This window comes from Schistocerca serialis, chromosome 8, assembly GCF_023864345.2.
Source record: "Schistocerca serialis cubense isolate TAMUIC-IGC-003099 chromosome 8, iqSchSeri2.2, whole genome shotgun sequence".
Lineage (NCBI taxonomy): Eukaryota > Metazoa > Arthropoda > Insecta > Orthoptera > Acrididae > Schistocerca > Schistocerca serialis.
The window spans coordinates 472777055-472794192 of NC_064645.1; the positions used below are offsets into that span (position 1 = coordinate 472777055).

Sequence of the window (17138 nt, forward strand, 5' to 3'; positions counted from 1 at the left end):
TTTTTTATATAATTTCTTTCATTGAGAAACGCTAAGTAGTGCTCAAGGACTTACCAGGTACAACCCAACAGCTTCACTAATCGGTGCACCCGTTTTTTTCATTTTATCCTAGATGCTGTTATGTTGCCAGGGAGACTTGTTGACATTCGTCGTTCGTTTATCTTGAATGTCTCCATTTTGTACAAGTACTACAGATATTGAGTTACTGAAAGTCCTCTGTTCAAGCATGGCAGGATATTCATTTCCTGAGCCGGCAGACGCGACTTTTAAACAGGCTACAAGTATGGCAATGGGCAAGAGGCCGCATGGCTGTACCAGACTGCGTTTCTAGGACGAAGACAGCCGTGTCATCCAGCCTTTGGTACTATAAAACAGGATTCGTAGCACCACAGACTATGGGTCAAGGAAGACCACTTGTGGCTCGTGTGCCTATAAGGAAGAATGCGTTCTACAGGTTGTCGATGAAGAGCCAGGTATCGGCGTCGTACAAGTGGCCCTTGCATGCGGCTCACCTCCAAGTTCAGAATGGAGGACACTTCACGAACAACTCATGCATCCTTATTAACTTCAACAGTGTGCGGAGCCTTACGCCCGTTTATCATCCACCACGAAAGAACTTTTGCCGATTGTTTGTTGTAGAAACGGCCAATCCGTTGTTTGTCCCTTCAGTTCTATTTACAGACACGTTTAGATGAGACAGATTAAGAAATTTTCGCAAGCATCACATTTGGGCCGATACCAGGCCTTACGCTGCAGTACTTGCTAGACATCAGCATCAGTAAAAGATTAATGAACGGGTTGGATTTATAGGTGACTGTCTGCCAAGGCCATACATTCTCCCAGCACGTCTTACAGGTGCTGTCTTGAGGGACTTCATCAAAAGACCGTACAAGACCTAATACAAGATATGCTCTTGGAAATAAGAAGAAGGAAAGAAGGAAGACTGTGTTCAACGTCCCGTCGATGTCGAGGTCATCACGAGGTCATTAGAGACGGAGCACAGGCTCGAATTGTGTCAAGGATGAGGAAGGAAGTCGGTCGTGCCCTTCCAAAGGAACCATATTGGCATTTGCCTGGAGCGACTTAGGGAAATCACGGAAAACCTAAATCTGAATGGCCGAACGCGGTTGTGAACCGTCCTCCCCAATGTGACTCCAGTATGCTAACCACTGCGCCACCTCGCTCGATACAAATAAGGAGAAACGTTTGGTTTATGCATGATGGAGTTCCAGCACATTTTGGTCTCAATGTTCGAGATGCTCTGACAGGTATATACCATGACACATATATACGTAGCGGACCAGTTGCATGGCCTGCACGTTCCCCCGAATCCTTTGGATTATTATCTCTCGGGACACCTTAAACTACAGGTCTATGCAGCAGACCACTCGAACGCAGAAACTCTTCATCGGCGTGTCATCGAAGCCAGCGAAACCATACTGTACCGTCAGGCAGTGTTTCAGAAAGGATGCGACAGTCCATGATTCGACCACTACATGCGTGTTTAGAAGCAAGAGGAGGACATTTGGAACATTTGTTATATGTTGATGAGCTCTATTTACCTGAATCGTTAACTTTCATTAAAACTGAAATCGAAGAACTTTCGGACATGTGTTTATCTGAAATTTTTCTCGTTCTGGTGTAAGGAACCTGTCCACAATGCTTGTAAAAGTATTTTTGAAACACCCTGTACACAGTGCTGGGCGTCAAAAATGCATCATGAAAACGAAGTCCATGAGTGGTATTTATGATTATTTTTCCGAAAAGGTTCAACGCCAACATTAGGATGAGTTTGCAAGAAGATTAGAACGCTGAAAATTGTACTGAAATCAAATCTATGGTGTCCAAAGAAAGGTAGGTTTGATTACTACAGCCCGAGCCACGAACGATGGCGTTTGTCGCAGCTCGAGACACGGACGTGGAATGCACTGTTTCGGCTGCGGTAAACGCACACGTGTGTTCTGTACCTGAAGAAATCGTCTATACTGCGATGTCTCTCGCTTCTTAGTGCAGAGTTTGTCGCTTACCGACACCAATCGGCCCTGACAATTGGCAGTAAATAACTCGTTACTATCACGTTTAATGCTCGCATTGGCTACGACATCCATGCAGAACACTGAAAACACTACTGAACTCTCGTTGACTATAGGAGAATTTGTGATGTATGTGCGCAGAACAACCCTAAACTCGACCGCCATCGTTCGTGACTTGAGTTCAAACAGAAAGTTGAAAGAAAAGAAAAACGAGTCCACGGACGCAGCGCGTTAAGTGAAAAGAAACAGTCTACGGAGGAAAAAATCACAGAGTTAGTTTAACGGTGCGTGCCTCTCGCATGAGCGTGTCTGCGGGATAGCCAGAGAGCAAGGCGGCGGCCCCCCGCACCGCCCGCCGGCCCCCCTCAGGCATCACTGGGTTCACCAAATGCGGCAGCTGCTGCAGGGCCTCCAGGGCGTCTGCCCGGCTCACACCAGTCGCCCGCGTCCTGAAACACCGTCCAGCCGCTGAGTACAGGCCGATCCGAAGACGTCGATTGTGTGATAAAACCCAACTTGCGCTCTTCTCACATGGGTACTGAAAGCCATGGATCAAGGCAGTAATGTACGAGGGCAGTTCAATAAGTAATGCAACACATTTTTTTTGTGAAACAGGGGTTGTTTTATTCAGCATTGAAATACACCAGGTTATTCCCCAATCTTTTAGCTACACAACACTATTTTTCAACGTAATCTCCATTCAATGCTACGGCCTTACGCCACCTTGAAATGAGGGCCTGTATGCCTGCACGGTACCATTCCACTGGTCGATGTCGGAGCCAACGTCGTACTGCATCAATAACTTCATCATCCGCGTAGTGCCTCCCACGGATTGCGTCCTTCATTGGGCCAAACATATGGAAATCCGACGGTGCGAGATCGGGGCCGTAGGGTGCATGAGGAAAAACAGTCCACTGAAGTTTTGTGAGCTCCTCTCGGGTGCGAAGACTTGTGTGAGGTCTTGCGTTGTTATGAAGAAGGAGAAGTTCGTTCAGATTTTTGTGCCTACGAACACACTGAAGTCGTTTCTTCAATTTCTGAAGAGTAGCACAATACACTTCAGAGTTGATCGTTTGACCATGGGGAAGGACATCGAACAGAATAACCCCTTCAGCGTCCCAGAAGACTGTAACCATGACTTTACCGGCTGAGGGTATGGCTTTAAACTTTTTCTTGGTAGGGGAGTGGGTGTGGCGCCACTCCATTGATTGCCGTTTTGTTTCAGGTTCGAAGTGATGAACCCATGTTTCATCGCCTGTAACAATCTTTGACAATAAATTGTCACCCTCAGCCACATGACGAGCAAGCAATTCCGCACAGATGGTTCTCCTGTGCTCTTTATGGTGTTCGGTTAGACAACGAGGGACCCAGCGGGAACAAACCTTTGAATATCCCAACTGGTGAACAATTGTGACAGCACTACCAACAGAGATGTCAAGTTGAGCACTGAGTTGTTTGATGGTGATCTGTCGATCATCTCGAACGAGTGTGTTCGCACGCTCCGCCATTGCAGGAGTCACAGCTGTGCACGGCCGGCCCGCACGCGGGAGATCAGACAGTCTTGCTTGACCTTGCGGCGATGATGACACACGCTTTGCCCAACGACTCACCGTGCTTTTGTCCACTGCCAGATCACCGTAGACGTTCTGCAAGCGCCTATGAATATCTGAGATGCCCTGGTTTTCCGCCAAAAGAAACTCGATCACTGCCCGTTGTTTGCAACGCACATCCGTTACAGACACCATTTTAACAGCTCCGTACAGCGCTGCCACCTGTCGGAAGTCAATGAAACTATACGAGACGAAGTGGGAATGTTTGAAAATATTCCACAAGAAATTTCCGGTTTTTTCAACCAAAATTGGCCGAGAGAAAAAAATGTGTTGCATTATTTATTGAACTGCCCTCGTAGATGCAGCGTTTCCTAACCTATGAAAAGTATTTGACTCACAGGTGGAGGCGACGACGTTGGAATCGGGGATTTATTTCAAAAATTGCACACCTTTAGTGGGCCATTAAAAGGACGTAATGTGAAAGTAGTAAGGTGAACTACACTGGCAATTCCGAGAAAATCACGAAAGAAGTTTTACGCATCTATTGTGTAACTGATGTAACTGTGCGAAGGTGGCAGTCGTAAGACATCATTATGATCAAGCGGTTAGGATTCGCCCGTAGTAAGCCGGTCGTGGACGAGGCCGTTCGTATTCCTGTACCGCTTGAGTGCAGTCTCTATTTTTTTCATCACTGGTCACATTATTTAATTTATATGACATTTGAGAAGACTTTCTTTCGCTTACGCCATAGTTCCGCAACGATCGCAGGGTCAGCGTGGTTACAACGGATTTGGCAAGGTTAGTTTTAGGGGTGGCCGGATGCCCTTCCTGCCGCCACCCCGTACCCCCCAGGGATGGAATCAGTGTACCCCAGCTGTCTGCGTCTACTGTAAATCGTGAAATAGTGCGAACGTGTTTCAAATGTCTGCGACCCGTGTGACTGAGGCGGAACGTGGGGACTAGCCCGGTATTCACCTATCGGGATGTGGAAAATCGCCTAAAAACCACATCCAGGATGGCCGGCATGCCGGCCCTCGTCGTTAATCCGCCGGGCGGATTCGATCCGGGGCCGGAGCGCCTACCCGAGTCCAGGAAGCAGCGCGTTAGCGCTCTCGGCTATCCTGGCGGGTCCTCTGACATTTGAGAAGTAATGCAATAAAAAAAACACGTGCATTTTCATAAACTTGTAGTGACTTTCATATGTTATTTGACTACTTACTATTTGTAATTAAATTTTAAGGACGAGAGACAGGCTTGGAAAGAGCACGATAAATAATGATGCGAACGACATTATTCAGAATCAGTAACACAGTAAGTCACAATGTGCCAGTCCGCAAGAGCAATGTACAAGTACTCCTCGAATGTGCTCTCGACGTCACACGTTGCAGGATGATATTTGTCATACAGACGTGGAAAACATAAATTGAAACTTCACACAAATACACGTTGTTTCTTTTTCAGTAAATTACCTCTCAAATGTCATCCAAATTAAATAACATGACCAGTGATGAAAAAAAGTTGATCAACCTTGAAGTGAGTCGAACCGTCGCCTCATCCACACTCGTATTTCGACGCTCTTTTTTTTGTTTTTGTTTTTTTTTGTTTTACTTTATAACACAACAAAAATAAATGTATCTAGCACCGCATCGTGCTCTGAGTAAAGAAAACAATATCTCGGGACATTCCTGCACCGAGGTAATGTATATGGGGAAAACGAAAAAAAAAGTGCTGCATACAGGATGCAGAAGGGTGTGTCGCTACTCTCCTTACGCTTCATCATCCAGGTACGTCTTATCGTATATCATGTTATTCCACCGAGAATCGAACTTAGTCTTGTCAGCTCACTCAATGGGTGTCTTCTCCTACCCGTTGATGTTCCAGCTGCATGGAGGGTCGCGTAGGGCACTCCCTACGTAATTAGAAAAATACTGTCTGTATTTTGGGTTCCGTACGATCTTGCAGTGAAGTTCTTGTAGGTAGTTCCAAAAGTCGAATACATCTTTAGGTCCATCGTGAAATAAGTAGTGTACCGCATGCGCACGGATCCACGTGACAGCGTTGGTCTTGGCGCGCGGGAAATACTGTTGATCCGCAAACAGTAGAAACCGAGGTGTAATGTGTTCCGGAGTCACTCGTAGAAAATACGACAAAATTTGTCGCACCAAGCGCCATACGTCTTCTGCCGCGCCACATGTGAGACGGTGTTCGTCCGTGTCTGGTATCCCGCAGTCTACGCAGAGAGGCGATTCCACCATGTTTATCTTGTGGAGGCGTGATCGGGTGATCTGTTTACCATTGACTGTGATGTATCATGTGGATCAGACGGCTGTGTCCAGTGTAACCGCGTGAATCGTCTTCCACACCACCTTCCAATTAACCTGAGGGCTTTTGGTCTCCACGATGTTTGGTGGGCGCCTCTGCTGTAGGACATGATATATATCCCTATCCGACGCCTGTTTCGTCGGTGGTACTGCGATACGGACAATGTAAAAGTTCCCGAAGTAGTAGAAGGGTGGGGGTATGTCTTGCGTCGTCAGTGGGGGCATAAGGGAGGGCGGAGCTAGGGACTCCAACAGCAAACCTGTCAAACTTTCCGGGTGGTGGCGCCACAGCTTGATGTGTGAGCTGACATACAGGGCCACAGCTCTGTCGTGGACATGGACTAGACTAAGACCTCCCCTTTCTGGGGGAAGGGTCAGTGACTCATAACTGACTTTGAAGAGCATGCCTGTACTGACGTAGGCTCCGAATGCCGCTAATAGACGTCGAGCCATCAGTAACGGTATTGGAAGAACACGCGCTATTTGTGGAAGGCGCGATGCGAGGTAAACATTAACGAAGTGTGTCCTTTGGAGAATGTCGAGGGTCCGCAGGCGAAGATTGAAGATCTGGACCCGATTTTTTTGTAATAAGCGGCGGTAGGTAAGAGCCGCAGTGCGTCGTAAGTCGTCGTGAAACTCTACTCCGAGACATTTGATAGTGCCACGAAGCTGTAGGGGCTCGACACACGCTGGCGTCAACCCGTCTCCTATGGCCATGGCGACCGATTTGGCGACGTTGAGACAGCTGCCGGAAGCCATACCGTACGTGGTAATCCATTCTAGTGCTCTGATGACATCGTCGCGATTGTGGAACACAAGAACCAGGTCGTCTGCATATGCTGTGCAGCGAAATGTGACGTCACGTAGGGTATGACCGGTGAGGCGTTGACGGAGGCCACAGAGGAGAGGTTCCAGTGCCAGAGCATATAGTAACGTCGACAAGGGGCAGCCTTGACGCACGGAGCGGAAAATCGGGAGGGACTGCGAGAGACGCCCGTTAACGAGCACTCACCGTTGCCGCGAGAGAACGGGAGACGTAAATCCTATCGATGCGACTAGACGAGTGACTCGTGAAATGGGTGTATTCCTGTCTATTTCCTCGGACATGTTCCCATGTATCTACCAGCTGGAGATCGCCGATGAGTGTCCCATGTTCGGGGCACGGTGAATGGCGTGGCAGCTGATCTTTAGGTGCTTGGGTGCAATTGAAATTGCCCCCTAATATCAAGTCATCGTGCCTGCCCTGAAAAAGCGGTGCTATTCCTTCTGCGAAGAAGAGCGATCGGTCACGACGGCGATTCGTTCCGGAAGGGGCGTATACATTGACAAACCGGACGCCTTGCACTGTTACGGCCATTCCTCTAGCGGCGGGGAGATATCGGACTTCGTGCGCCTCGAGGCCCTCTCTGAGGAGAATTGCGATTCCACTGTTAGTTGGCGAGGCGTGGGACACATGAGCCGTATAACCATACACACCCGGGAAATCGGCGACGAAGACTTCTTGGAGAAAGACAATGTCAACTTCTGCTGCATTGAGCATGTCTTGGAGCAGCGACAACTTCGTACGTGTCCGAATGGTGTTAATGTTGATGGTCGTTAAGCGATAGGTCTGTAGATCGTCTCCTGCGGTGGGGGCCGCCGTCACTGTCGCCGTAAAAGGTGGGGCCTGTGATCTGCTGGCCGCGTCCGCGCCGTCATCTGTTGCTACTCGGGAGGGGCTGAGGTGTGGGAGGAGAGACCCCTCTTCTCATCCACCACAGCTGCCGTAGAATCGTCTTCAATGTCATCCGCCCAAGGTCCGTAAGTTAACGGTGGCTGCGGTAGAACACTTGTGGGCTAAGTGACTAAGGGTGAATCCGCAGTTGTTTCCGGTTGTGTATCAACGGCGGGCGCTGTGCTGGCCATCCGTTTGCCCGAGAGAGCGGAATCGGGTTTGTCAAAATCAGACAAAGTGACAGGTGAGGGCGATCTCGTGTCATCCATTTTCCTCGTCGTTTCGTCGGCCGTCCGGTCGTCATCTGGAGAAGACGTCCGCTGGAGGCAATCGTCTGAGGGTGTGCGACGTCGCTTTTTATGTTTTCTCGGTGACCTTTGTTTGCGGACGTGGGTTTCTGTGTCCGAAAGAGTTTGTGGTTCCCGTATAGCATCCCCCTCAGGTAGAAAGGCAGAGGTCGGTACAACCCTAGCGTCCGAATCCTCATGTGGAGTCGATGGACGGCGTTCTTCAATCTCTGCAGACACCGTAATGGCGTTGGTCAATCCAGGACTGGCGACAGGTGCGCATTCTAACGCTTCCTGTCTTCCGAGGGGTTTGTCGTCTGGCATGACGGTCGATCGTGTCACCTCTGCGTAATTGAGGGGGAGGGCTGTGAGCGTAGGAGGTGGTGTCGTGTCATGTAATGGAAGTTGTGTAACCCGACGTTGAATACACGCCGAGCGCACATGACCCTCCTGGCCGCAACCAGAACAAGTACGAGGTTGTCCGTCGTACATTACTATTGCTCGACAGCCACCTATAACTAAGTAGGATGGCACATGTTTCTTTAATTCAATTTTCACTTGTCCGACGCCGTTGAGGACCTGGTACGTCTCGAAGGTGTTCCATTTTTCGGCCACGTGGCTAATTACCGTCCCATAAGGGCGGAAAGCTGAGGTAACAACGTCCGGTGGTTCTTCGAAAGGGAGTTCGAAGACTCTTAGTGTGCGTAATCCTAGTCCAGCATGGTCAACAGTAACCTCTCCGATGAGACCATCGGAGTGTTTGAACTTGACAGTGTTCGCGCATCTGTTCACAACTGCGTGACATAACTCGTCATCGACCATCTTGACGTAAATGACGCTACTTGTGATGGATAGGTGGATACCGATGATGTGCTGTGTTGGTATTTGAACTTCGTCACGGATGAATCGTTCGACTTCAAAGGCTCGTGGTCGTGGGTAGTCGGGCTGGAAGCTGATCTTGATGGTAGCTTTTCTGTACGAATGAGCCATGGCGACTCAGTGTTAACGGACTCGAGTATTAGCTGCGGCGAGGAAGTAAACAAACTACGCGCGCTCGCGACTCTGCGGACGGGACGTGAACAAGACGTCCTCGCCGCTCACCGGCCGAAAGCAGACTGGGACGCTCAAACGCTAACCATTTGACCACCATGAACTCTAAGGTGCTGCCCCTACGACAAACGTATAAGCCACATAATGAAAACGTAAAACTTCTCTTGCGATTTTCATGGAACTGCCAGAGTAGCGCACCTTACAACTTGCACATTATGTTGTTACGATGGCCTACTAAAGGCATACAATGTTTGAAGTAAATCCGTGACCCGAACGTGATGGCCTCCTCTTGTCAGTACCACACCTGCGCTTATCATCGAAAGTACCGTCGTATGGAGTACTAAGGGAATTTTATGACTGGATACAGGATTTCTTGGTACGGAGGACTCAACACGTTATCTTCGAACGAAAGCTTCGGGTGTGCCCCAGGGAAGTCTCCTTGGACCGTTGCGGTTCGTGCTGTATCTTGAAGACAATAGTAACCTCGGATTTTTCACTGGCGATGCAGTTATCTATAATCAAGTGCTGTCTGAAAAATGTTGCACAAATATTCATTCAAAGATTGGCAATTAGCTTGAAACGTACAGGGTGAGAATTACTGAACTATTTGATAAAAAAACCAAATTAGTTACAAACAACGGTGTGCACACACTTCATTCAATATCTAAACGTAGCTACAGATATTCGGATTTTGGTTACGACATGTTCGATATGCCTGCCATCATCGGCAATGATGTGGTGCAAACGAATATTGAAATTCTGCATGACCCGCTTTCAATGACCTCCTGAATGGCTGCTTTCAGCTCAGAAATGGTTTTGGGGTTATTGCTGCACACCTTGTCTTTAATACAGCTCCACAAAAACGAGTCGCATGTGTTCATATGCGGAGAATATGACGACAAATCGAGGCCCATGCCATTGGCCTCTGGGTACCCCACAGTCAGAATGCGGTCCCCAAAGTGCTCCACAAACGCTCTCCTGCTTCGATGGAGTCGAGCTCCGTCTTGCATGAACCACATCATGTCGAAATCAGGATCACTTTGGATAATGGAGATGAAATCATCTTCCAAATCCTTCTCGTACCGTTCGGTAGTCACGGTCCCATCAAAGAATATCGCACCAATTATTGCGTGACTGACATTGCACACCACACTGTAACCCGTTGAGGGTGAAGAGGCTTCTCGATCGCGAAATGCGGATTCTCAGTCCCCCAAATCCACCGATTTTTCTTATTAACGAATCCATCCTAATGAAAGTGTGCTGCGTCGCTAAACCAAACCATAGTAATTCCTATCACGCCCCGCCGCCAACCGTACGATTTGAACGTCCTAACGCAATCCTTTCAGAAGTTATGACGATTTTATTTCATATACTTCAGTAATTGTCACCCTGTGAAATTGTGCACTTCACAAACCGAAGGAAAATGTGATATCCTATAACCATTATATCAGTCAGTCAGTCACAGCTGAAATCGGTCTTCCCACACAAGTATCTAGGTATAAGTATTTTTAGATATACGAAATGGTACGATGACGTAGGCACAATCTTAGGCAACGAAGATGCAGATTTCGGTTCATTGGTAGGGTCCTAGTGAAATACGATCCGTCTACAACCGAGACTGCTCACAAAACACTCGTGCGAACCATTTTAGAATATTTATCGAGTGTGTAGGGCCCACACAAGATGAGAATAACATGGGATATTGAACGTCTACATAGGAGGGTAGCACGAAAGGTCACAGATTTCTTTAACCATGGGAGAGCAAACTGAGGTGGGAAACACTGAAGAAATACGCACACTAACTCTTGAATGCCCACTTAATAAATTTGAAGAATCTCTGATATCTGATGACTCTAGGAATGTACAGTGGGGAACATTTTCCTCTGTCATGCACTTCGCAGTAGTTTGCACAGTATGGATGCAGATCCACAATCGTGTAATTAAGTTGGAAATAATTGTTCCCCAGACCGTACAACATTGTTGTCAGTCAGCTGTTGATGCAACTGAGTTGCCTGATGTGGTTACTCGTAGTAGTGCCTCTGGGGGTTACACGCATTTGCAGCTGGTAGCAACGATGCGAAATAAAACCTAGTCCTTTGGTTTGACATCGTAGTTACTACCTCAGCTCGGTTCACTGAAAGTTATTGCACTGAATGGTTGTTTCGTTATTGCCGTAGATAGTTTCAAATGGTTCAAATGGCTCTAAGCACTATGGGACTTAACATCTGAGGTATCAGTCCCCTAGACTTAGAACTACTTAAACCTAACTAACCTAAGAACATCACACACATCCATGCCCGTGGTAGGATTCGAACCTGAGACCGAAGCAGCAGCGCGGTTCCTGACTGAAGCGCCTAGAACCGCTCGGCCACACCGGCCGGCGTAGATAGTTTCCGCCTGCAGAAAGTACACGGTACTTTAGACTCAACGTGCAGCTATAAAGCTTTTGTCAGTAAGACGTGTACTCCCTCGCAGATTTAAATACAAATGGAAGTTGCATACAATAATATAATAATACCAATGCTAGCGATGCGCTGTGGTAAGAGGAGTTAAGTCCAGAAGTGAGAACATGAAAAGCGTAGTGGCATTCAATCCTTACAAAATGTTGTACGTAAATAATTTACTGCAGTATGTTGACCTAAGGACACTTCACACAAAACGATGATACATATTCAATGTAGAAAGAAAAAGGTCACTCCAAAACTGAACTGAATGGCCAAAACTGAATTGAGTGGTTCCATTTGAAGATGTACCGAGTATGACGCCCAAATTATGCGGGGTATGGCGGGATTGTAGACACTACATCAGAATAATCTATCACAGATACACCGTCCGATGAACAGTAGGTGGACAGCCCTATGTAATGCAGAATCGACCACTAGATGTCGTGAGAGGCGGACCCGGCAGTATAAAAGGAGGCGGGGAGTACTGTGTTGTAAGCAGAGGAGCAGTGGCAACAGCGTGGGTGGTTGAGGAGAGCTCAGTGACTTTGATCGTGGACTGGCCTTCGTATGTCACCTGAGTGACGAAAACATCAGGATCATTTCAGTCCTTCTAAAGATGCCCCTGTCAACTGTTGGTGATGTAATTGTGTAGTGGGTACGCGAAGGAACAACCACAGTCGTGTTGACGGTCAGGCACAGTCTATATTGGGTGATGCGGTTGCAAGAGACCTCATGAAATCAACGGAAGGAATCACTAGCGGGTTCCAAAATGCAACCAGCAGTCGAGCTAGTACAATGACTGTGTGTAGGGAGTTAAAAAGAATGGCGTACAGTGACTGGGCAGCTCAACATAAGCCACAAATTTCTGTGGTCAGTTCTCAGTGACGCTTGAAGTGCTGTAAAGGGCGACGCCACTGGACAGTGGGTGACCGGAAACAAGTGACCTGCAGTGATGAAACACGCTGTACCCTGTGGGCAACCTGATGGAACGGTTTGGGTTTGGCGAATGCCTGGAGAAAGTTACCTGCCATCTTGTGTAGCGCCAACAGTGATGTATGGAGGAGGTGGAGTTACCAATATGGTGATTATTTTTAGGGCTGCCTAAGAAAACGCAAAATGCGAAAGTAATGGTTAAGGACATGGATCACAAACTTGAATGAAACAGGTTCGCGTCCTCTTACACGTTAATTTGTTGTTGTTTTTTTTATGTTACTTACGTACTTGAGCTTGTTTTCTCAGCAATGAGTTTCTTCGGTTTTGTGACTTCTGTCTGGTTAGAAAACGAAGGATCAAATTGCTGCGAGTGAAACTTGACTGTGTTTAGTCAGGAAGCTAAGAGGATAGCTTGAACTGTTACGAGTTAAATATTTAGCTGTTGTTTCTGCAATTTCCAAGGAACCATCCAGCCACGGGAAAAGCTAGTGTCAGTTTTACACTCGGCTTAATCGAAATGTGCTGCTGGACACGTTCACGTCATATTAGTGTCACTTCCGATTAAGCTGAGCGTACAAATAGCTTCTCCCCTCCAGATAGCCCCACTCTACCCTCAGCAGTTGCACAGGTGTTAAGCTTATTTCTATGTCCAAATACAGTCTGCCACGCTAGCAAAAAAACTTGGCTCTAGTAGACACAGCATGCTTACCAGATACAGATCCAGAACGTCCACGTCGCTCTGAGAAACACCCTGAATGAACTCAGTGGTGAGGCGGGACCTGAGGCCAATGACATGTCCTGTCACGTCGGTGAACCATTCTGACATAATTAGGAAGCGATTCTGAACGCAGTTCTGTAGCTGGACGCTCTAGGCAGCAAACAGTTGCATATAACCGCAAATACACTCCCATATCGTTCAGCTGTAAGGAATAACAGCAAACATTCCAAGATTCCAATTCGGTTGAACCCAAAATGATATCACCCTGCTCGAACTGTCCACATGGCTCAGTCGTCTTCATTCTCAAATCACTCGTTCTAATAGTACCCCGACTCTTTAGTCTGGGTGTCCTTCCCCATTCTCTGAATGTGTAATATGTATAGCAATACAAACATACCATGGTTCCAATTTTGTTGAAATTATGGTGATACCATGACTGCCCAATCTGTGGCCTACAGTCCACAGGGATCAATCGTCTTCATTCTCCACTCACTCGTTCTAGTAGTACTCCCGCTCTTTAATCTGAATGATCCTCCCCAAGCTCTGATTGTGTAACGTGTGTAACAATACAAGCATACCAAGGTTCCAGTCCTGTTGAACCCAAGGTGATACCACCACTGCTCGAACTGTGGCCTACAGTCAACAGGGATCAGTCGTCTTTAGTCTTCACTCACTCGTTCTAATAGCAACCCAGCTCTTTAGTTTGGGTGACCTTCCCCCCCCCCCCCTCTCCCCCGCTCTGAATTTCCATTGGTAGTACTAATTTATCCACGCCTACCTCGCATGCCTTGTGACGTGTGATTTGGTGGTTTCTGTTAACGAAAGTAAAACTTTTCTTACCTATGGCTGGCAGGTATTGAAGAGCTAAGTGCATGGTGTTTCTAAATCGTTTGCTGAGGGAGGAGAGGAAGGAAAATTCTATGAGAAATACTTAAAGCATAATCTTTAAAGGCATTTCGACTTTTATTTAATTTAGTTCAGTAACAAACTGGTGAAACCGCTTATTAACATTAGCATAAAGTAGGATGGATTTTGCCATTTCGGATACTGATATGCAGTTCTTGTCTGTTTTAGGAGTAACTCATCAACAAGATAGAAGTATAGCTGCCCATTTTTGATGTAAGTGGGACATCAGTGCAGCAGTTGCCACAATAGTATTGTGAACAACTAATATATGCGTAGGACTACAGTCATTAAGTAACCGGTAAGGATACATCGAGGACAATTCTTACAGAAGCCTGTAAATCTGTTTCAGCATTGCGAGACAAGACCCAAGAATCAGATTTGATGTACTGTCTGACACTAAATTTAACGAAGGAGGTACACAGAAAACCACAGATAGCTCCTGTCACTAAATGACAGCCGAAGAAGAATTGTGAAATCAAGGTGCTGTCAATTAAATCCATGCTAGTCTGTTGAAAATATAACACCATATCTTGAGTCGTGTTCTGAGGCCAAATGAAGTTGTCTCCGGTGTGGTCGAGCGGTTCTAGGCCCTTCAGTCCGGAACCGCGCGACCGCTACGGTCACAGGTTCGAATGCTACTCGGGCATGGATGTGTGTGATGTCCTTAGGTTAGTTATATTTAAGTAGTTCTAAGTTCTAGGGGACTGATGACCTCAGATGTTAAGTCTCATAGTGCTCAGAGCCATTTGAACCATTTTTGAGGATTTTACAAATGAGGAAGTTCAGTTCCGTCCATATGTGAGACTGTGGTTTTATATTCAGTATTGTATTTTTCTGGATTAATGTAATCTCCTTAACATGATGAACATGAAAAGGTACAAAAAGTTAGAAATATTCTTCTTTACTATTGTTGCAACAACTAATGACAAGGAAGATCTGCACTTCCCCACAACGAAGCACCTCTATATTTCGAACAAATATTGCAACATTTTCTTGTGCACGTTATAGAAAACGATACGGAAGTACTGACTAGGCACCTAAAATTGTCAAGCAAATAATAGTTCATGAACACTTTCTTGATGACTGATTCAAAAAAAGCATTTGATTTTGAACACGCTGAAACCTTTGACAAGGGAATAGTGCATTAATGAGTTTTCTCTATCATTTAGACCTTGCTGCATTGAAGTTTCTAAACTGTTTGAGATAATGTTGAAAAGTAAAACGGCAAGAGCTGTAGTTAATTATGCCAGTAATATAAAATTATACATAAGATGTGACGCAATTACATAATAACAATGAGTTAGCTTCTTGGATAACCTCATACATTAGAAAATAAGAAAAGAGCTGCAACTATGCAACACAAGGTGATTTTCCGAAAAATAAGTAACGATAGCTGTATAATTCAGAATGAAATAGAATCAATTTTATTAAATATATACTAATCCTTGAAATATTCAATAACTCAAAAAACTGGCTTTTTTACATTAGAAAATAGGAGTGTTAAACATCTTACAATGCGCTAATTGGTAACATAACCCTTCCACCAGTCTGTAACTACAACACACTAACCATTTCTTTTAGAATAACATCTGTCCATGATGAAACACAGCAACAAATAAAGTGTGAAACCAATGAGCCTAGAGAGCTCAGTAATGTTGATTTTGTAATGCGAGTGAACTTACAGATTTTCTATAAAGCGATCCGCAGCTGGCCCATACACCTTGTTGTTGTTGCAGAGAGTGAGAGCCGGGAATGGCACGTTCCAGATGGGGAAGGCTGTGGTCTCTACAGAAGTGATGGTGGGGCTGTGGCGATACCTGTCCAACGCCAGCTGGCTCAGCACAGCAGCCAGGATGGCACACACTGCACACGCAGCTCCCCACAGCAACCTGCAACACACCTGCCACTAAGTGAGGAAGAACATGGTGGGACTATGGTGGTATCTGGGCATGCCAAAAGGCATGCACTGCAGCTAAAGTAGTGTACATTGTACAACAACTCCTCACGCCTGCAACAAACCTACCACCTAGATGGGGGAGAAGGTGGTGGTGAGGCTCTCATTGAATCTACGCGCACAAGCTGAAGCTGGTCTCCACAGATGTGATGGTGGAGCTGTGATGGTGTCTCTACACACCAACCGTCTCAGCACTGCACAATGCAGCCAGGGTAGCCTACATTGCACATGTAACTCCCCACAGGAGCTTCCAGTATACCTGCCACTAGATTGGAAAGAGCTGGTTTCCATGGAGCTGTGATGGCTTCTCTACATGCCAATCAGTTCTTCACAATGCATCCATGGTGGCATGCATTGTGCATGCGACTCCCCACAGAAGCCTCCAACATACCTGCCACTTGAGTGGGGAGGAGCTATCTCTACAGACGTGGTGGTGGAACTGTGATGGCATCTCTACACACCAATCGGGTCAGCACTATGCACTGCAGCTGTGGTGGTGTACAGTGTACATTCAGTTCACCACAGTACCCTGAAATATACCTGCCATCAACTTGGCAAGGATCTGGTCTCTGCACAATTGGTGGTGGAGCTGTGAAGGCATCTATACACACTAAGCAGCTCTGCATAGTGCACTGAAGCCAAGGTGGAATACACTGTGCATGCAGCTCCCCACCAACAACCAGAAACATATCTGCTATCTGCATAGGAATGAGCTGATCTCTATGGATGTGGTGGTGGAGCTGTGACAGCATCTTTACGCACTAGTTTGTTCACCACTGCACACTGCAAGCGGAGTTGCACACACTGTACATGAATGTCATCAACACAGCCTGTTATTGGGACATACAAAGTTCATTTAACGTATGATACTCCATAAACAGTGTCCTTTTGTGTGTATATGAGTGTGTGTATGTGTGTTGTGTCCTCGACTCTTCTGCATACAATTATCTTCAGAAATTATTATCTATGTCCTTTCGTTTACTTAGTTCAAGATTTATTCTTGTTTTAGCCTCTTATCATTTCATCATAGTCATTTTTGCACTACTGTTTCGTTTTAAATGATTGTGGGGATTAGACCATCCTTCACTTGTGAAATATTGTCTCCCACACAAAGTTCCTACTGGTACAGTTTGATTTTGGATCTCTACTCTTCTAGAAAACTTCGACATATCCAACCTCCATTTTGTCAAACCCAAAAAAAAAAAAAAAATTCTGATTACAAACGTAA

At 46.4% G+C, this 17138-nt stretch overlaps 1 protein-coding gene across 1 annotated transcript in view; it reads right to left on the bottom strand.

Moving 5' to 3' along the window:
* The window catches only part of LOC126417077 (pickpocket protein 28-like), a 93432-nt gene extending 76770 nt beyond the window's left edge, over positions 1 to 16662 (bottom strand). Inside the window, exons 1-3 of the mRNA XM_050084972.1 lie at positions 16451 to 16662; positions 15639 to 15845; positions 2326 to 2482 (exon numbers count right to left, since the gene is read on the bottom strand). Coding sequence (XP_049940929.1) covers positions 2326 to 2482; positions 15639 to 15845; positions 16451 to 16662 — 576 coding nt within the window. The remainder of the gene's footprint in view (positions 1 to 2325; positions 2483 to 15638; positions 15846 to 16450) is intronic.
* Positions 16663 to 17138: the final 476 nt, after the last annotated feature.